At 33.4% G+C, this 21,845-nt stretch overlaps 2 protein-coding genes across 6 annotated transcripts; both read left to right on the top strand.

Annotated features, from left to right (window-relative positions):
* The first annotated feature begins 9,147 nt into the window (after window positions 1-9,147).
* On the top strand, window positions 9,148-12,391 carry LOC107409742 (beta-1,6-galactosyltransferase GALT29A). Of its 4 annotated transcripts, XR_007239346.2 has the most exons (3): window positions 9,148-11,011; window positions 11,756-11,851; window positions 12,016-12,391. XR_007239346.2 is itself a non-coding variant. In XM_048469174.2 (2 exons), exons 1-2 carry the CDS (start codon window positions 9,752-9,754, stop codon window positions 12,079-12,081), a joined length of 1,326 nt encoding a protein of 441 aa, XP_048325131.1. In that variant the 5' UTR covers window positions 9,148-9,751; the 3' UTR covers window positions 12,082-12,391. The 4 variants fall into 4 exon arrangements, 3 of the variants coding, with proteins under 3 accessions (XP_048325131.1, XP_048325132.1, XP_015872656.2); XM_048469174.2 differs by lacking the exon at window positions 11,756-11,851; XM_048469175.2 differs by lacking the exon at window positions 12,016-12,391 and having other exon boundaries at window positions 11,833-12,009.
* Window positions 12,392-14,957: 2,566 nt separating this feature from the next.
* LOC107409492 (protein ADP-ribosyltransferase PARP3) lies at window positions 14,958-20,142 on the top strand. 2 transcript variants are annotated; one of them, XM_048467981.2, is made up of 18 exons: window positions 14,958-15,065; window positions 15,706-15,992; window positions 16,102-16,297; window positions 16,442-16,555; window positions 16,651-16,708; window positions 16,845-16,914; window positions 16,990-17,164; window positions 17,273-17,406; window positions 17,525-17,762; window positions 17,865-17,992; window positions 18,087-18,163; window positions 18,243-18,403; window positions 18,499-18,708; window positions 18,786-18,888; window positions 19,049-19,131; window positions 19,259-19,402; window positions 19,532-19,714; window positions 19,812-20,142. In XM_048467981.2, exons 1-18 carry the CDS (start codon window positions 15,060-15,062, stop codon window positions 19,878-19,880), a joined length of 2,436 nt encoding a protein of 811 aa, XP_048323938.1. In that variant the 5' UTR covers window positions 14,958-15,059; the 3' UTR covers window positions 19,881-20,142. The 2 variants fall into 2 exon arrangements, with proteins under 2 accessions (XP_048323938.1, XP_048323939.1); XM_048467982.2 differs by lacking the exon at window positions 19,812-20,142 and having other exon boundaries at window positions 19,203-19,402; window positions 19,532-19,698.
* The last annotated feature ends 1,703 nt before the right edge of the window (window positions 20,143-21,845 follow it).

Raw genomic sequence — 21,845 nt, 5'->3', positions numbered from 1 at the left:
TCATTGAAACCCAACCAAAATGACCGATTAAAAAGAAAGGGGGAGAGAGTCAAAGGAGAGAGAAAGAAAAAGAAGTCACTGTGTGTGTTTTGCCGGTTTTTGTCGGGCTCGGGGAAGAAGAAAGAGAAGGGAAAGAAAGAAAAAGAAAAGAGCAGAAAAGTGTTTTTCCCACGTGGGGAAAGGGAAGGAAAGGAAGGAAAAAGACAAAAAGTAAAAGAATAAATAATAAAATAATAAAATAATAATATATAAAATAAAAACAAAATAATATAATATAATATTTTCTTATTGGTGACCTGTGTCATTTCTAAAATATTACACATGGTGCATCCCACTTGGTGACACGTGGCACAATTATTCACGTTTTTAAAAATAATATTAAAATAATACTAATTGAAAAAACTTTGTAGGTCTATAATTTTTTAACGAAATGTCCAAACCAGGTGTGCCGCTAGTCTATAGACTGGTATCGACAAGTAATTCACATCTGTACATGAGTCAAAGCTCATATCCCCAAAAATAAAAAGTCAACTCTGACATCCTTGGACAATTTGGATCTCAACTTGTTTTGCTCATAACTTTCAAACCGTAGCTCTGTTTTTGACGTGCTACTAGTCTATGAACTCATAATAATGTGTACTTTGCAGCAGTACTTCGGTCAATGTAAAATTCCATCGGGAGCAAAAAGTCAATATTTGACCCCTTCTCGGTCAACAACGGTCAAACCCGGTCAACTTCGATCAAATTTGAGAAATTTTCGATATACTTCGAGACTGAGTGTTACAATATAGGTCCTCAAAAAATGAGGAAAGTCCTCAACAAGCCTCGGAATGTGATTCTGAAGCTGATAGTTTGTCTTCCACAGGTATGAAACTAAGTGGTGTCTTATGGTCTTCGACATTTTATTGAACTAACATGCTGCTAATCCAAGGACTTGCTGGACTTTGGCAGGTCTGCATGAGAAAATGAAAGGATGACCTATCTTGTAACAGATTTGGGAGAAGAAGTTGTTTTTTTATTTTGGTGTGCTTGTCTGGGATTTTCTATCTTATAGCAAGCACAATCAGCTGACTATGTAAAATAGAGATGTGTTTTGATTATTGGACTGAATGTATGCTGGTTTTGCCGTATATTCACATGCTACTCTTTGTGTTTGGAACATTTAATTTTTGTACATCATGATAAATGAAGAGAAGAGCAGCCATTTTTGCAACAGATTATGTTCTTCCACATACCACTGCCATTTTGCTCTACTTCAATATTCTAATCTGTCATGTTATTGATTTACTTCTAAAATGCCACATTGTACTTCACCACCTTAGTTTATTTGTTAGAAGACTTATTGGCCTGTTTATTTCATCTTTTTCATGTTTTTTCTATGCCTGTTTATTGGACTTATGCTTATTAGGAATTTTCTAGCCTCTTCTTAAGTGTGTTTGTCAATGGATAGATTGGCATATCAAAAAAAGATCTAAAAAGTCTTAAGCTAGATGAAGCACACAGAAATATCCTATGGGACATTGATAATCAAAACAAAAAAGGAAAGTGCTCTAAGGAATAGGATGCTCAATGTTGTGGTAAATTCTGCAGAGAACAAAAAGCTGATATTTTGTTCGGTGGTTTTGTAGAAAACTAGATTATTTTTATGAGATTCTGTCATTGGTTGGTATATTTGTTAACTAGGATAAAAAATTCATAGTACAAACTAGTACAGAAAACTTAAGAAAGCAAGAAACTTAAGAAAGCAAGCTTCACGATTATTGTTCATGCGTATTGTTCACGCAAACTGTTTACCTGTGTTTAAACATTCCTTTTTTTCTTACATTTTTTTTTCTTTTTTTTGTCATATTGTAATAACTATCAGCCTAGTTACTAAAAGAGAGTTGAGTTATGATTATAGACTCCTTAAATTGCCATGTATTGGAAACATGAAGTCTTGTTTGATTATTTAACTAAATGTATGCTAGTTTGCCTTTAGTCTAGTTTGCTGTTTACTTACCAATGTGGTTTACTTCAGTTAGCAGGAAGGAGAAGCTGGAGATTGATGTTTACACACAGGTATTTTAGCAAAAAAAAAAAAAAAAAAAAAAAAAAAGGATGTTTAAACACAGGTGAACAGTACACGTGAACAATATATTTATATACCAGGAAAGAAAAACAACATGCATACATTCATGCTTTTTCTGAATTCACTTTCTGAGAGTGCATGTTAATAAGTAATATGAATACATTGGTTGAAGCATATAATTATATTCCTTTCAAAAATAAAATCTGTGTGATTTGATGGATCAACATTCATTTGTATACATATAAAGGACACATATCAAGGAAAGCATGTGATGGAGGAACAACAGCAACATAGCTCGGCAGCTCAGCAACATAGCTTGGCAGCTCGGCAACTTGGTAGCAACATACTCGACAGCAACATAGTAGCTCGACAATAGCACTAGCAGCAACACAGCAAGCTCGGCAGCAGCAACAACAAGCTCGGCAGCACCAGCAACAGCACCAGCAGCAATACAGTAGCTCGGCAACAGCACTAGCAACAACACAGCAAGCTCGGCAGTAGCAACAACAAGCTCGGCAGCACCAGCAACAGCACCAACAGCATACAGCAGCACCAGCAGCAGCAAAAGCAGGCTCAAAACAGCAGCAGCTTCATCATGAATAGTAACAGATGTTAAAACAGGGGAGAACAGAGTGCTACAGATAGATTGTAGCATTAGTATGAAAAATGAATATGACAAAAACTTGGAATAAAAGTTGTCAAGGTTTGGGATGTAACGACACTAACAGTAAATAAATATGATAACTTAGGTGAAATCAGCAGCATAAACTTGCTTGCTCGTGAATTACACACCCTGAATACCAAATGAAGATTTACAAATTACAACCAGCACATATTATCAGAAGTTAATATTTACCTAACTGGACTATAGTGTGCAACATCACTGCAAAACTTTGTTGCTTTCTCTAAACAATCAATTAAAAATAATTCAAATGCATAAATGAACTACAGTTATGTAACCTTCCAATCTGAATTTCACCAAAGCAAAAGGAATGTGCCAGAGTGAGGCGCATACAGGATAAGAACACTACAATGAAGATAATGATTACTATTACCATATTTGCTGACAAGTTAAGATTTAAACTAAAACCAAGAATGCTAAGGGAACATATATACTTCTAAACTTACCTCCAGATCCTTCCTTTGATACCATTTCCCTTTCAGCATGAACTCTTGATCCAATAGATCAACTTTTGGATCATAATCAGCCCTGCAGTCCCAAAACAAATAAAATTCCATAGGCTTCATGCTTTAATCCTAAGAAATTTCTCAGACCAACAAAAAAAATAAGAAGTAGAAGACGATTCTACCTAAGTTGTTCTTGTTGGTATTGGTGGTGGTGTTCCTATTTGTGTTACTTTCCTTGTAACAATGAATAAACTAAACTAATATTATTTGCTTTTTCCAAAGCCATGCAAGCTATAATGAATTATAGAGAGAGAGAGAAAGAGAGAGAGAGAGGGAGCCATAGCTGTACGGCAGGAGGTACAGCTAAAGCTTCACCCAAAATAGGAATATGAACATCAACTTAATAGAAACAAAACATACAGCGAGCTTAATAGGATACATATGGTGCTACATAATTAGTTTACCAACCGAACAAACATATATATTGCTTGACTACATTACTAGGCTAACATTTTAAAGAAAATAAATAATAAAAGTACAAGAAATATGACAGTCTTAATGTCATATTGGTTGCTCCTTTTGGTATTTTTCTGAATTGCTTCAAGCATATTATTAGATTTCTCCATTTGCGAAGTTAAACAACGAACTTCACCGATAAGTACATCTATTTTTTCTAGTTTAGCTTCCCCTTCTTTTGCCCAAATGAATTTACTACATTCTTTTTCCTATGGCAAGTAAACATATATAATTTAATTATTTTATAAACGAAAACAAATAAAAATTCAATGCATAAAAAAGTTGTATACAGCCTGTTCTCCATCTAAGCATTTTCAAAATTGACGATTTGGATTCTTTTCTGTCCTTGATGTTTTTAAATGCATATATTGCCCACATGAGCATATCCAGATCAGTTGAACATCACTAGTACTTGTTGACATGCTTACACAACTAATATCCATCTATGACTTCTAAAGAACACAAAGCAGGATTTAATACGCTATAAAAAACCAAAAGACATAAAAAATGAAAAACATAAAAAACCACCAGCAACCTTTCTACATGAATGAATGAATCTAACTTAGTAATACCAATGACTATAAAGCAATAGCAATAGCAACCACTAAATATATGTTATATCTTTTCGAACCTTTTCACTTCAATTAATTATCTTAATTTTTTCAAAAGCTTACATGCATTTTTACCACTAAGCATGCGGGGCTTGATATTTCTTCCATCTTAGCATTTAAATTGGTTCTCTTTGGGAAAATGTATATAATACCATCCAATTATGAGGATACAGTAATAAACACAATAAATAAATAAATAAATAGACAATTTTCTTTGTCTATATTCTGCTGAAGTAATTCCCATTGGATTGTAATAGCTCTCAGTAAAACTTTGTCATCAGTCAAACAGTATTTTGAATTAATATTCAACAAGTAGTTTTACCAAGAGTTTTCATCGGCTTGACAAGTGCCAGTCTTGTCTTCTTTACTTTTTAATCTAGACTATCTGTGTGATCACTAAAAAAAACATGAAATCCATCCATAGACTAATAATTATTCCATGTTATTAATTAGATTCTTAAAGAAAGCAAAAACAGAGGATCGTAGGACCTAATTTAAAAAAAACAAATTAAAAAAAAAAGGATCATAGGACCTCGATCATAAGACCATATCAGGTTTATATTCTTATTGCTTTATGTCCAAATAGGATTGCAAGACGATTAATCGGTTTAGTCTCTTTTAATATATTTCTGATAAATTTTCAGAAAGAACAAGGAGGTAGCATTGAAATCATATTGGAAGTAGAATGGAATGAACCAATTAGCAACTTCATAGCAGACAAGGTAGGTGCTGAAAGGGCTCAGTCCTAATTTATTGCCTCCTTGGATTAAAAAAACAAATAATTAGGTAGTCCAAAGATCACATGTCCATTTCAAAAACTTGTATGGAATTTATATGACGTGAAAGTCTTTGTTAGAGGAATCAAGTAGTCCTACGATCACATGAAATTTGCACCTTTGATAAAAGTAATTAGATGTTAGTGAGATCATCACATGGTCTACTTCCACACAACTATGTAGAACCTATATATGGTCCATATAACGTGACTTTTTTATGAGGAACAGAATCAAGACAATTAGTTTGGAGACCACATTATAAAAGGAAATATATATATATATATATATAGCAGCATATCTGGTTGCAACATTAACATTTCAATCTCCCAAGTTTATAATTTAATTAATATTGGAATATACAATCAACAATCAACAATAAACAATCAACAACCACTAAATATAAGGCAAAAGCAGAAGTTACAGATTTAACCTGGACACTCTCAATAGTGGAAACAGTTGAAAATTTGGGGCAGGGCTGGCCGGTGGAAGCAGCCAAGTTTGAACTTTCAACAAGCCTATTTATTGATAAATCATATCTAGGTGTTGAGGGAACAAAAAGCTCTACTCAATATGAAAAACAAATTAAACCATTTCGACTCAGATATAACAGAGAGTTCTAAGGAGAGAGAGAGAGAGAGAATAGACCTTATCAATATTATAGGGAAACAAAAAAAAAAATAGTCAAAATAACTTAAATATTTTCCTCCACTGTTTTGGTAACCAATCTGAAACTATAGTAACACAGATTGCTGAATTTCATTTATAAAGAACAAAAACAAAGATAAGCAAAAGGAAAACGATGAAAATCTAGGGTAGGGCTGGCTGGTGACCAGTGAAAGCAGCAGAGAAGTTGTGGATTTTATCTGGGGCAGGACTGCACGAGTGGGGCTGAACGGCTATCCCGAGAACTGGAGATCGATGGCTTGCAATGTCATTGGAATGGAGAAGAGAAACGAAGCTGCGAATGGGAGGAGAAATGGGAGGAGAAGAGAAGGGAATTTGCGAATGGGAAATGGGAGTGGAGGAGAGAAACGAAGCTACAAATAGGAGGAGAAATGGGAGAAGAAGAGAAGGGAATTTGCGAATGGGAAATGGGAGTGGAGGAGAGAAATGAAGAAGAGAAGGGAATTTGCGAGTGGAGGAGAGAAATGAAGAAGAGAAGGGAATTTGCGAATGGGAAATGGGAGATTTGGCTAAAAAAATGAAACTGTGAATGGGAGGAGAAGAGAAGGAAATTCTCACGTGAAACCAACTTTTGTCAAGGACCATTGATGCCAAATGTGCAGATCAGAGGGTCCAATTTTAATCACATTTTTGGACCGCATGTAAGGTATGCGGTCGGTTCTCAGGCTAGCCTCTCTATATATATATATATATATATATATATATATATATATATATATATATATATATATATATATATATATATATATACATGTTAGACTATAAGCCAGCTTTGTAATTAATAATTAAATAAGTAAAATATATTGTAGGCTTCTTACAATGCTATAACTATTGTGACTTTTGTAAGCACTTACTTGATTGTATGAAAAGTACAGACCTGGCCTACGCAAATTTCATAATCAATAATACAACGTCAAGTGCCAGAAGCAATTAATTCATCAAATCCAGACAAAATTTACTTTGATTCAATAATCCATAGTCCAACTTAACTTTTAATCTTGGTGACAAAACATTTGACAGCTGCTAAATTCATATCTTAAATAACATAATTTTCTATAAGTATTTTTAGATGAAAAGTATTATGACAAAAAAAACCATCATAATCTTCCTTTAAAATATCTTAGATTTATGCTTCAAAAATTGAAATTAAATGATATATTAAGGATTTACATAAGTTCATATAGAGATAAAGCTCATTTTTGTTCTTATAAGATTTTAATATATGACTTAATATAAAATTTAAATATACTTTTAAAATCTCATATTTTAAAATGATATAAAGGCTAATATTAAATATAGAGAATAATCTCTATATATGTGCGTGCCATAAGCAAGACTTTTGCAATATTTCTCCATGTTAAATACTAACTAGTTCTTTTAAAAAAATATATATATATATATATATATATACACACACACTAAAATGAATAGTTAATTTCAAACAAAAATACTAGTTTATTAAGTATATTCCTTAGAATGTATTTGAAATGCTTTTTTTCAATAAACACTTAATTTTTAAAAGCATTTATTTTTTAAACACTTTTATTAATATTTTATAAAATAAATGATAAAATATTTGAATATACATAATAAAAAAATATTTTTAAATTTATTTTTAATATTTTTATATATTAATTAATATATTTAATGTCTTTTTTTAAAAGTTTAAATTATTTATTTGAAAAAAAAAACACTTTCAATGTTTTTTTTTTAAATAAAATACTTTTTTAGATTTTTATCTAACATATTCATAAATGTTTTTTTCATTTGAAAACACTTATTAAAACTTTCAAAACCACATCCAAAAATATACCCTTAATTTGTAAGATGTCTAAATTCGACAACAAATCTCCTGTGGCTGTATGTACCACAATATTGCAAAATTTAATATCACAGCTTCCTAATAATGACAAAGATGAAATTAAAAATATTACCCAAAAAAAGATAAAAAAATTACTGCTTCCCCTATGTCTTTTTTGCTTTTTGCTTCCCCTCCACGTCTTGTCAAGAAATTTATATCGAAAATTGACTGAATGATTCCAAAGTTGACCGACTTTCGTGCAGGTCTATTATGTTTTATTATTATTATTATTTTGGGAAAAAAAGGTCTATATGGTCTATTGACTTCTAAAAGATTCCAAAATTGACTTAAAATTTTATATATGGTTAATATGTTTTTTTTTTGGGGGGTAAAAATATATGGTTAATATGTTACTAGGTCTGTATGGTCTACCTTGCAGGATACGGTCCCAAAAATTCATAATAGCATAAATGGCCCACCACATTGACAAATATTTATCTCCCAATGTTAGCTCTAATGATAATATTCTTCAGGAATAATAAGTTGCATATATTTGTTCCCAAAAAAAAATTTGCATATATATGATTTTTAATTGTTCCAAAAAATATTATCACGAATTTTCGTTCAACACGAAAAATAAGATAGCATATACAATTTTTGATAGGAAAATCTGAAAAACACAATCAATATAGACATTCAGCCATTCTTAAACTATTAAAGACATTAAAAAATATTCAGTGTAGTATTCTGATAAAAGAGTAAAAAATTCATTGGTTAGTCCATTTTCTAAATCTATCTTTATATAATCCTATTTTATTATATATATATATATATATATATATATATTTGTTGCTAGGAAAAATAGTTGGTTAGTTGTTGCATGCTTTGCTCATGACCAAAGCCTTATGGTTAAAGTACGATTATTAGAATATGTTTATGGATGTAAAATGGTAATCGAAGAACATTTTTGCAAAATGTATCAAAAAAAAAAAAAAAGAACATTTTTGCAAAAAGAAGCAATATATATACATAGGAATTTTTAATCAATTATTAGGAATTTTTCTTGCACTTTGGTTTTTGAGAATCCAGTCAATACCAATACAATGGGAAAGCTTGTTAATTGGTACCCACCCATAGTGGAGTGCAAAAGATTAATATATATTATTAGTAAATAATGGATAATCTTGTCAAACACATTGGAAGGTTATGAAATGTAGAAAAATTAAAAAGAGAAAAAAAAAGAACATATAAATTAATAAACTCTTGGAGCGCCATAGGTCATGCCCATCCACCGAATACTGCAAATCATCCCCCAAGCTTCCACCACCACTATACCCCGGTTAGTTCCACACAACAATTTTTTTTTTTTTTTTTTTTTTTAAATCTCATCAAACCAAAATGGTTCAAACACAATTGAAATAAAAATAAAAAAATAATAAAAAGAAGGTCCAAATACAAAATATCATGTGTGATTAGAAAAAAGAAAAAAGGAAAAAGACAATATTGACCCACTGTCCACCCCACATCTTATAAGATTCATTGTTATTACAAGGACTGGGCCTCACTAACAACCATTTCTAATTTACGCCTGTTGCATTCCCAGAATTCACAGAGCAGTGTAGCTCTCCAAAATTCACTAATCCAATCCTTTTTTTTATTTTTTTAATTAGTTATTCCTATTTACTAGATCCTTGGCACTGCTTTGCTTCTTTCCAGCTCAATCTCTCCCAGATTCCCCCTCATACCCTTTACCCCTCATTGCCACTTCTGCTGTTCTTATTCTTCTTCATTTTTTTTTTAATTTTTTGCGGGGTGGGGGATGCATTGGAGCTTCAGGAGGAAAGCAACCACCAAGAATCAAGATCTGTGCTTTACCTACCATTTTGCTTTTTACTCCCACTGCAACTGTTCTTCAATGAAAAAACCATTTCATTGGCAATAACCCAGAATCCAATTCCACCTCCCTTTGCAATTTTCTGCTTCAATTTCTCACTTTTTTAACCACCTCACTCTTTTCCCTCAAAACCCCCCGTACTTTACGCTTTCACTTTGCTGCCGCTCAGCTTCTCCTCTGCTTGTTCTAAGAGAGAAAGTCTCTCTCTCTCTCTCTCTCTCTCTCTCTCTCTCTAGCCACTCCATATTCGCTGATATATTTCTCTTCTCTTGGATGCCAAAATCCATCGGAGGAGGAGACGAAGATGGATCTGATGGACATAGCTCCAACTCCAAGATCTGTGGGTTCTATAAATGGCCATATTTAGCATCAGCAACACCCATCGACACCTCCGGCGAGTTCTTTGTCTCGCCGACGATGAAGCGTTCGGTTCGTCCTCTCTTCAGTGTTCTCCTCCTCATCATCTTTGCTGCCACGCTTACCACCCGAAATGTGGTTCGCCGGAGCCTAGGCTCCACCGAGCTGGACGATAATAATGTGGTGGTCCAAATCACACCGAGGCCAGTTCTCAATGCAACTCTGCTCAAATACGCCGCCATTGATATTGGAGAAGCTCGGTCCAAGCAAGAGATAGAGCAACTGTTGGAAGGCAACTTTGGCAGTCTTGGCAGGTACAGGACTTTCGCTGCTTGGCGACGATTCAATCACCGTGACTTCCGAGCCAGAACCTCCATGGGCACTCCTTTGCTGCTCCGCTCCCCGAATTTCTACAGGTATTGGTTGGATTTCCGGAGGACCCTGCAAAATTGGGTCAGAAACAAGAGGTTTCAACCCGACATCATGTCGGAGCTTGTTAAACTTGTTAAGCTTCCCATTGACAAACACAATGGCTTGGCGGGGTTGGACAACAATCGCTTCTCTTCGTGCGCTGTTGTGGGGAATAGTGGGATTTTGTTGAAAAATGATTACGGAGATTTGATTGATAATCATCAAGTAGTTATTCGATTGAACAATGCTAAAACCGAAGGTTATGAGCGCAAAGTTGGATCCAAAACGAGCATTTCGTTTGTAAACAGTAACATTTTGCATCTTTGCGCCAGAAGGGAAGGCTGTTTTTGCCATCCTTACGGAGTGAATGTCCCTATTGTTATGTATATTTGTCAGCCTTTGCATTTCTTGGACTACACGATATGCAATTCATCCCATAAAGCTCCATTGTTGGTTACGGATGCTCGGTTCGATGTATTGTGTGCTAGGATTGTCAAGTATTATTCTTTGAAGAGGTTTGTGGAGGTGACTGGCAAGTCTTTGGAAGAATGGGGATCTGAACATGATGGTTCGATGTTCCATTACTCTTCTGGAATGCAAGCTATAATGCTGGCTTTGGGAATTTGTGACAGAGTTAGTGTTTTTGGGTTTGGGAAGTCGGATTCGGCTAAGCATCATTATCATACTAATCAGAAGGCAGAGCTTCATTTGCATGATTATGAGGCAGAGTATGCTTTTTATCATGATTTGGTGCAAAGACCACAGGTAATACCGTTTATTTCGGGTGATTTCAAGATTCCCCCTGTGGTTATATATCAATGACATTGTGGAATTAGTTAATTTGGTTTTCAGGTTTAAATTGTTGTATTCATATTGTTGTAATTGTAGTCTGTCCAAATGAGACGGTCAAAGGAACAAAATTGTTGAAGATATCTGTTTCCATACATAGCTCCTGTGCTATCAAAGGTAGTTTGGGGTAGAACCGAGTGTAAAATCGTAATCTGTTAATTTGGTTCCCATTTATTTTCCAAGAGGTTGAACGTTCCGATATTGTACTCAAGCGTTAATGTGATTGACATTACACATAAATATATGCCCTATGTTGAGATGTATCTTAATAAATGTAGATAGTTAAAACCGTGTTAACTTCTTACGGAAAAAACTGTGTTTCCTCTAGACATTTTATCATAACTTCCAGTTGAACATGATTTAATGCCCCTTGATTTTTGAACTTAAATTGAGTAAACCTGGTTTTATAGCTTTCCACTATGAGGTACAGATTATAGTTAAGGCATTGAGCTGGCTAAGTATTAATCACAAGCAAATTGATTTCAAGTCAATGAAGGTAAATTGAAAAGAAATCATTGCTGGTTGAAGTAATTTGCTACCTACCATTAACAGGAAAGTGCATTTTGTACTTAGGAGACTCGGTGGATTTTATTTGCATCCATTCCTCTGTTTTTTTTTTTTTGTTTTTTTTTTTTATTTTTTTTATTTTTTTATCTGCAGTTAGTATGAATGAATGGCTTTGGACAATAAGACAAGCTGGATTTTATTTGCATCCATTTCTCTGGTTTTCTATGCAGCAATGAGTGGCTTCGGACAGTAAGACAACTATATGCATCTGAAATGCTTCAATAAACAAATTCTGTTGTAAATCTGTAACTGGCATGATTAAAAGATATTGCAAACTTGAATTCCAGTATGATGAACCTTTAATTAGTACTTACCAGAGACTATTTGAATGTTGGCTGGTGTCCATGTTGCAGGGACTGCTATTCTTTTCGGTTTGCACAAGCTTGCACTGGTTTGATTGCTGTTCAGTCTTTGTATGATACGGAATACATATGTAAAGATTATTGTTGGTTTGAAATGATACGTTCAATTCCTTCTACCTTGTCCACACCTGCAAGGATAGTATAAAAAATGAACTCAAAAATCCTGTTTAGCCAAAAATAAAAAATGTGTATACTTCTTAGGATCTTTTCTACTGGTCTAATTAGTATGCTTTGACTATTTTGCTTTGACTATTTTGTAATCAAGATTTACGTTGCTTTATTTCTTACTGTAGCTTCACTACTGAAACCCCTGAAGCTTATTGAAGTACGTTGGATATTCCATTATCACAAAATTTGTTGGAAGCTCTGTTGATGTTTAAAACTTAACTGGAGTACCTATATATATATAATTAAAAAAAAAAAAAAAAAAAAAAAAAAAAAAAAAAAAACCTTAGCCATGTAGATGGAAGAAGTATTGGCTAAAACGGCTCAACATCAGTATACTCTTTTCTGTTTTTGGGAGAAATTGGATCATAACAGAGTTACTATGATATCAGCATAGCTTTGCGAGAAAATGCTGTTACCTTTGTTGATCACAATGCATATTATATTTATGATGATGAAAAAGTTAATTGTTCCTTAGAAAATTACTAAGCTATTGTTATATGTAAGTTCCAAGATTGTGTCTTATTAGTTTTGAGAGCTTTCGTATTATGAGAATGAATTTTTCTCTGTGAGTGTGATATCTTAAAATTTGAAGAGTTGCACAGAAGTTAGTTAATACCTGGCAAACGTTGCTTTTTTAATGTCTGGGAAAGAAGAGTATTATAGCTTCACAGGCACATATCTATTGTAAGTCCTCCGTTTTTTTGGGGAATTATTATTGTTATTATTATTATTTATTATTACTCCTGGGGTTATAGAAGGGTAGTATATCAATAGGAAACGTGTCAATATATCATGAGAATGAAGGCTTGAGGACTCAATCCCATCAAAAGCAGTCTAATATATGAGCTGGTTGTATCCAATTCAAACATCACTTTACAACGTCTTGAGCCTGGAGGGTGTCAACCGTATCGTCCTACTTTGTGAATTAAATTGTGATGGATTTCCAGAATTGAACAATCTGTAGTTCCAATTTAAAGAAATTAATCATAATTATAGTGCATTTCATCACTTTAAAACTTTCAGAGTTGAATTGAGTTACATGTCAAATGACTTTAGTTCCAGCAGCTATATATAGTTGACCTATCAATAAATACTTTCGTTGAAGATTGAATTACTTCGAGTTTCTTTAAATCCATAATTCATAAATTTTTCTTTACTTTTTAATTGTTTTTTAAATAATTAATGAAAGAAGTAAAATAAAGCAAATTGAATTGAATAATTTTAATGGGTTTCTATTCATTGATAATATATATATACTTTAATTTACATTTTGTATGGAAATAATTCATTTGAATTCTATAATTACAAATTAATAATTGATTATATAAGAATGAAAAATAATAATATGAAAATACAATATTATATAGAATTATAATTATAGTATTTAAATTAATAACATTAAATAAATAAAATAAAATAAGATAATCAAATATGTTATACTAAATAAGAAAACTACATTTAATACAATATTCATATGGTTGATATATTAATAATTACATGAAAATTTATTAAAAAATATGTTTTAATAATTATTTATCATATTTTACATCTTAAAATGACAATGAAAGAGAGAAAAATAATTTTCAACTGCTCAAAAATTTTATATAGTATTAAAATGATATTTATAAAATATAATATAATTATAATAGTTGTTTTATAAATCTTATTTAATAAATAATTTTATCAAATATATTTTTTGTATATTTTTATTAATAATAATTTATGTATAGTTATTACTGTATATATTATAAGTCAAATAATTAAGAGAAATATAATATCCATATAATATTTTAACAATTTTTATTATGAATATGATAATTAATTAATTAAATAAATTAATACTAAAGTTAATAAAAAAAATTATTTTTTAAATAAATTTTAGTCAATTTTTATAAATTTTAATAGATATTTAAACTATCCAATATTTATATAGAATTTTTTATATTTTAAATTTTTAATATTTATATCGGTAGCGAATAATATTTTAAATTGATACGAGAGTTTAAAATCCTAAATGTGTAGGTTAAAGTCACATGGGGCCCATTTAAAATGAATCAACACTTCAAGTGTGGAGTGGAGTTAGAAAATAGAGGTAAAAGAGTAGAAGGGTTTTGTCAAATTTTTAACAGGTTTGGCCAAGTGTGCGTATATATAAAATATTATCCCATGGCATTTCTCTACTTCCTGTCAACAGATAAATATTATTACATAATAGCATTATGAACTGCATGCTAGCTCAAGCACAGGTGTACAGTTGCCTGGTACGCACACGTCTCTCGTAGAACGTGATGTATATTATTGAACACGGCAGAATTTTGATTATCACCGACTGAAAACATCTTTAATGCTTACATTTAAGTTAAGATTATCCCCGTGGTACACTTTCAGTGGGTTCCTTGCCATGTATTATTGTACGCTTGTCCCTGAAGAAAACAGCAAGCACTAAAACCCAAAGCATCCATCCGTCTCATGCTTTGTTTGCCTTCAGCCATGTCAATCCCAAACAAACTGAGCATCAGTCAAATCACAATGAAACACCAAATTATGGATACAGTGAGGCTGGATGCAGAGGATCCCTGGATTCATCCGCCAAACGCAGAAAGAGTATTTGATCGGCTACTGATAGTACCACCTGTCAACGGTTTAGAGAGAAAAGTACCCCCACAATATTGCCACGTTTAATATCCTCTTTACACGTGTCTGATCAGGAAACCGACAGACGAGCAGATACAACTTCTACGTGTCAACATGGGGTGCTCATAATTTTGTCTGTAAAGCCTTTTATATACCCCACAACTTATGTGGCACTTTCTGGTTTAACTTTGTGCTTCTAACCGAGCTAGACCGACTTACTACTGCGCTGAAACATGAAGGTTTTGTGCTCTTCTTCATCTCTGCTAGAAGTTTTGTTCTGTAATAGAGAAAATCATTTGTTTGTTTTCTCCATTACAAGCTTGATTTTCCAGTAGTTTTCTCATTTTAATTAGCTGTGGTGGGGAGGAAATCTGTCTTAGTTTGTTGGTCGTCTTTCAAATATCTTTTTTCTCTTGGTCCCAAGTTATATATAAATATGGAGCATTTGATATTTTATTTTTGAGGCTTATAGCTAACTAGTAGTTTTTCCACTCCATATTTCTAAACTTAGAAAAGGGTATTTGATTATCATTTTAATTTTCTGTTAAAACTTTCTGGAGTCTCAGTTAACTCACAAATGCTAATTACATATCCATATACTATGTTACTTGGATAATATTATATGTTAACGACAGTAAAAAGAAAACAGGAACGGCTTCCACGCAAAAAAAAAATATATATATACATTTTAATCTCATCTAATATGTACAGTAGACTGGTTGTTTATCTTTTGGACTATTGATTATGGAAGAAAAAGCCAAATTAACCACCTACCTGCAATCCAATATTATTTTCTTCCATGTGTCTTATAGTTTAGACTAATCCCTCGCAACTATTTACCCTATGTTTGTATAAATGTATGTATATGGACATGTTCAGGTTCATGAAACAAGGTCACATAGTCATGCACCAGTCGAGGAAGACAAAGTGATGACGAGGAAGCAGAAGGCAGAGAACAAAGCTCACGAATCAGAGCAAACTCCAAAGAAGGCCAAAGCCGAAAGTGACAATAATAACGGCAATCCAAATGGTAAATCTTCTTCACAAGAGTTTGAAGATTTTTGTAAAGCAATCGATGAGCACCTCTCTGTCTCACAACTGCGAGAAGTCTTGGAATCTAATGGACTCGACTCCTCCGGCCCCGATCACGTCATCATCAGAAAATGGTCAGTTCATCTCCATTAATACATATGTATATAGCATGTATATATATTAGGGATTGACTTTTCTATTCATTGCATATGTATGCATAATGCACGTATGCAAATTATGCAGCCAAGACTTGCTGTTTTATGGGGCACTAGAAAAATGCCCAGTCTGCAACGGAAATTTGGAGTACAATGGGAAACGCTATTCTTGCACTGGATCTTATAGTGAATGGTCTAGTTGCACCTTCACCACAAAAGTTCCTCCAAGGAAAGATGGACCCATCAAATTAACTAATTCCCTCCTTAACTCTGCTGTTTCAGATGTATGTCTTTCTCTAAATCCATTCCAATCTCTTTTTTGAGTTCTTTTACTCAAATACCAATCAAGTTGTTCAATGCTTATATATATATATATATATATATATATGTGTGTGTGTGTGTGTGTGTGCATATATTATATGGTGTAGCTGATAAAGAGATATGGAGATGCCAGTCGCCGGCCTCAGAGGGATTTAGGTGGTGCTGATAAACCTTTTGCTGCCATGACCATTTCTTTAATGGGCCGTCTCTCTCGAACCCATGTACGTGCCACTATAACTAAAAGGGGTTTTCATTATTTTCACTACTTGACTTGTGATGTTTAATTAACATTGATGATGATAAATTAATGTTGCAGAATTACTGGAAAAAAGAGATCGAGAAACATGGGGGGAAGGTTGCCAACTCTGTTATTGGTGATTAAGCCCTCTTTTTGCTTTTAAAAAGCTACATTGTTTTAGCGTCAAAGACAGACTCCATTCAAGTTTGTTGATTTTTCATTAATGTAGTTGATTTTTGGTTTTACTGGAAATTTTGTGCCTCCCTTGGTAGGTGTAAATTGCCTGGTGGCCTCGTCTGCTGAACGAGATCGTGGTGGTACATCTAAACTTGCAGAAGCAATGTGAGTCCTTCAAAGTTTATCTTGGCTGCTAATATTGAATGTGTGATATTGAAATTTGGAAACAATGTTTTGCAGGGAGAGGGGCATATCTATTGTAAGAGAAGAATGGTTGTTAGACAGCATTGAGAAACAAGAAGCCCAGCCTCTTGAAGCCTATGAAATTGTCCACGATCTTACTGTGGATGGCAAAGGAGTTCCATGGGATAAACAAGATCCTTCCGAGGAGGCGCTGGAGTCAATGTCAGCAGAAGTATGAACCAACTCCCTCCCTCATAAAGATTGTACTTCCAAGAACAATTGGAGCTTTCACAATAGAAATATACTAAAATTGTTGCTACCATATGATCTGTGAACGCAGCTCAAGCTCTATGGGAAAAGAGGGGTCTATAAGGATACCAAATTGCAGGACCAAGGTGGGAAGATCTTTGAGAAAGATGGAATATTGTACAACTGTGCCTTTTATCTCTGTGACTTGGGCCGAGGACTAAATCAGTAATAATAGATTTCTTTTTCGTTAATCAGTAATAATAGATTTCTTTTTTGTCAAGTCTTAAGTTGGAAATTTGGTGTTCATTTTTCCTTGATTTGGAAGTATGTACAACTATTTCAGTTATTGCATAATGCAACTGATAATGGTATCGGAGCACCATCCCCATTTGTACTACAAGAAAGGTAGAGTTGGCGATGACCCTAATGCGGAGGAAAGGCTTGAAGAATGGGAGAATGTGAATAATGCTGTGAAGGAGTTTGTGAGGCTCTTTGAGGAGGTAACTGGGAATGAATTTGAACCGTGGGAAAGAGAGAAGAAGTTTCAGAAGAAGCCGTCCAAGTTCTATCCCATAGACATGGTACAATTTAATTTTTACTTGCATTTTGATGGAAGTTTTCATGGCTTTACCTCCGAGAGTTTGTTTGTTTAATGTGCAAAATGGATTATCTACATTGTATAGGATGACGGAGTAGAAGTAAGACATGGGGGCCTTGGTCTTCGGCAGCTAGGAATTGCTGCTATACATTGCAGACTTGAGCCTGTGGTGGCAAACTTCATGAAAGTCTTGTGCAGTCAGGAAATTTACAAGTATGGATTATTCCTTATGCATTGATTGATTGCTTCGTCTCTTTTTTACTTGTCAAGTGTGATAAAAGTGAAAAGCTGTTGCATTTGATCCTAGATATTCATTGATGGAGATGGGACTAGATTCTCCTGATCTGCCAATAGGAATGGTCTCCAAGGTCCACTTAAGAAGATGTGAGAAATCTCTCCTCCTGTGCTAATCTTATGATCCTTTTTCTTTTGGTTTTGGATCCCTGATGAAGAGTTTATTCAGGTGAGGAGGTGCTCCTAGAATTTATAGAGAAAGTTAAGTCAATGAAGGAGAAGGGCCAAAAGGCTGAAGCTGTGTGGTCCGATTTTAGCCAAAGATGGTTTACTCTTATGCCATCAACTAGGCCTTTCATCTTTAGGGATTACCAAGAAATTTCAGATCATGTAAGCAAACTAATGAAGTGCGGATTTTCCTTAATTTGACTGATAATGGGATTCGCAGGCTCTTAGTTGACTTTGTATTTGTACTGATCTTGTAGGCTGCATCTGCATTGGAAACTATCCGAGACATAACGGTGGCTTCACACCTTATAGGAGACATGAGTGGCTCTACCATTGATGATCCATTATCTGATCGCTACAACAAACTTGGCTGCTCAATCTCTCCTCTGGAGAAGAATTCTGATGACTATAAGATGATCTTGAATTACCTGGACAAAACCTATGAGCCTGTCAAACTCGGAGATATTGTAAGCATATAGAATATTTTTGAAGATTTGGTGGGTAAATAAATGAAGTGAAATTATTCATATTTATGTCTTTTCAGGAGTATGGTGTCTCTGTTGATAATATTTTTGTTGTTGAATCCAAAGCATGTCCTTCTTTGGATGAAATAAAGAAGTTACCCAACAAAGTCCTTTTATGGTGCGGTAAGATGCTCAAGCCTTTTTTATGTCATTGAATTAAATTTTGGTCCTATAGGATCAACTTAAATGGAGCATGGGTTAAGAATGTTTATTTTCTGGGATCTTCTAATTACTATTACTAATAGGGTAGTCCTACTCCTCCAATAATGATTGTGTGCTGCAGGTACACGGAGCTCAAATCTAATGAGGCACTTGCACAAAGGGTTCCTGCCAGCAATATGCTCCCTACCTGTGCCGGGATATATGGTATTAAATTTACCCCGAGTTTTTTTTTTTTTTTAATTTTTTTTAATTTATTTAAATATTTTGGCAAACAGTCACTGGTACAATGTATGATACCAATATCGGTGGTTTGCGTTGCATTGCATTGCAGTTTGGCAGGGCAATTGTCTGTTCTGATGCTGCTGCAGAGGCAGCTAGGTACGGGTTTACTGCTGTGGACAGACCAGAAGGATTCTTGGTTCTTGCTGTTGCTTCACTAGGTGACCAAGTTACCGAGTTCACAAGCCCGCCAGAGGTAATGTACTAATAATAATAATAATAATAATAATAATAATAATAATAATATTGATTCGAATTCGTATAATAAATGATTTTGGGAACTTAACTTTTGCTGAAACATGTATGTATGTATTGTTGGAGCCAGGATACCAAGTCACTGGAAGAGAAGAAAATGGGAGTGAAGGGCTTGGGAAGGAAGAGAACAGAGGAATCAGAACATTTCAATTGGGAAGGTGATGTTAAAGTTCCATGCGGTAGGTTGGTATCCTCAGAGCATAAAGATGCTCTACTTGAATACAATGAATATGCTGTGTATGACCCAAAACAGGTATGTAGTTGGGGAATTTTAACACTCAGACTGCTTCTCTATCAATTCAATCTGAAGAGGGGATTTGATTTGAGAGAATTTGATTGATGTGTTGCAGGTGAGCATAAGGTTTTTGGTGGGAGTCAAATTCGAAGAGAAGGATGCTGTGATGGAGACAGAGGAATAAAGCAGAAAGGATGTGAATTTTTCTTTCTTTCCCTGTTTGGAAAGCCATATTTTGTTGTCCTTTAACTACATGGCTTCTTGGACTACTAGTATTGTAAACACATGTTATCTGTCTGATCCTTATATATATATATATTTTTTTTTTTTTTCTTTTTTTCTTTTTTCCCCTGGTGTAAGTCTGATCCTTAATCTTTTGTTGTACATAATATAAATATTATATGTATGGATGTTTCGATTTCCTATGGAGTATATTTATTTTGTTTTGTTTCGTCTTTTTTGGTGTGGTTTTTGTTTTATTTCGGGGCGGGGTTATCTACCAGGTGAAATGTTTATACTTTCTTTCCGTGTATATGTTTAATTTTTGAAATGTCTATAATTTGTACAAATATTTATATTAGACCATTTTTGTTGAATTATATAGATTTTGGAGCTTTCAAATTCAAATGCAAGTATTTTTAATTTTTGAAGTTTAAGCTTCAAATATTTCTGAGAGTTCTAAGGTTTCATCAAATTATTTTATAGCATTTTAAAATATCTAAAATATCTTATTTAAACTATAAAAAAAGTTTTAAAATTGAAAATTAAGTTTTCGTAAAGTTCTACGTCCAATCTTTGTAGTATTTTAAAATATGTTTATAATTTTTGTTCATGAGAGTTAAAGTGGAGACAAAGGGAAGGTTAAAGTGGAGAACAAAATTGGCCGGCAGATGATGACGCAAAAGTAGATCGAGTCCTGTGTAATATCCAATCTAGCTGGGTTACTAAACTATGGATTGAAGGAGAAAGGGAGGGGAAAAAATATATAAATATATGAAGAAAAAAGGGAGGGAAAAAAACGATAAGCTTAGTGAAAAAATCGAGCTGAATCAATGAGAAACACCATAATATTTAATCTTTTAATTTTTTTTGAAAACTCAAAAATGTGTTAAAATATTTATTCAGAAATGGATTTAGAAAGGGAAGCAAGATTTGGGCTTGGGAAGAAGATGAAGTTCTCTATTTTAAAAAAGTTAAAGAGTTAACATGACATTAAGTTATTGGCTAGGGAAATTGACATGGCGGAGTGCATTGGTAGATGGTAACAGATCAGGTTTTTGACATATTACCAATGTTCTACACAAGTTATATATATATATATATATATATATATATATATATATATATATACATAAAGAGATTTCGGACTTGATCAAAATTATGCTATCCAAAAATGTGAAAAAATAATTAGCTATTAGATTTTAACTTATTTAATAAACGGTTCAGATATTTTTTTGTCATACGTGAGAAAATTGCAACTTTAAAAAAATTTCTTTCAACCTTTCCGCTTCAAAATATCATTTCCTTTTCCGTTCGCATTACTGTTTCACACAAAATTTACCATTTCAAAATTTTCAAATAAAATCTACCATCTTTTACTGTTTCAAAATTTTCAAATAAAATCCATCATCATCACCATTCCAACCCCAAATATCCTTCTATTGCTTCCACCGCTCGGATCTTCTCCTCATCAATCCAAAATTCATTTAGAGCTTGGGTTAAAGGTTAGTATTTTTGAGCCATTGCTTTTTTTTTTTTTTTTTGAGAGCCTTTGGTATTTTTTTTTTTTAAGTGTGAACAAAAAACCAAAAAAAAGAAAAAAAATGATATCGATAACCTGCAAAACGCCACCGCCTTACGTACCAAACAAGAGGGCATTTTCTTTCATATTAGGGCCCTGATCTTGATCGAATATGACGTTGAAAAGTTTCTACTTGGAGAGTTTTGATTAAGCTGTGAAGGATGAGCAGGTGATCATAGAGGAGTTAAAGTGGTAGAGTTTCAGAGAACAAGAATTAAAATGGTGTTGTTGTGAGTTGAATTGAATATTGGAAAGAAGGAGATTTGAGGACATAGAGTTCTGGAAAATTTTTTTTTTTAATTCCTTTATAACTTTTTATACTTTTGCAAGTATCATTCAAAATAATAA

This window comes from Ziziphus jujuba, chromosome 10 (assembly GCF_031755915.1).
Source record: "Ziziphus jujuba cultivar Dongzao chromosome 10, ASM3175591v1".
NCBI lineage: Eukaryota > Viridiplantae > Streptophyta > Magnoliopsida > Rosales > Rhamnaceae > Ziziphus > Ziziphus jujuba.
This window is presented reverse-complemented; position numbering and strand designations above follow the sequence as displayed.

Coding starts and splice junctions, on each gene's coding strand:
- LOC107409742 (XM_048469174.2), top strand. CDS start 9,752: ATGCCAAAATCCATCGGAGGAGGAGACGAAGATGGATCTGATGGACAT. Junction 11,012..12,015: donor ATTTGGTGCAAAGACCACAG/GTAATACCGTTT, acceptor TCCATGTTGCAG/GGACTGCTATTCTTTTCGGT.
- LOC107409492 (XM_048467981.2), top strand. Junction 15,993..16,101: donor CACGTCATCATCAGAAAATG/GTCAGTTCATCT, acceptor CAAATTATGCAG/CCAAGACTTGCTGTTTTATG. Junction 19,715..19,811: donor CTGTGTATGACCCAAAACAG/GTATGTAGTTGG, acceptor GATGTGTTGCAG/GTGAGCATAAGGTTTTTGGT.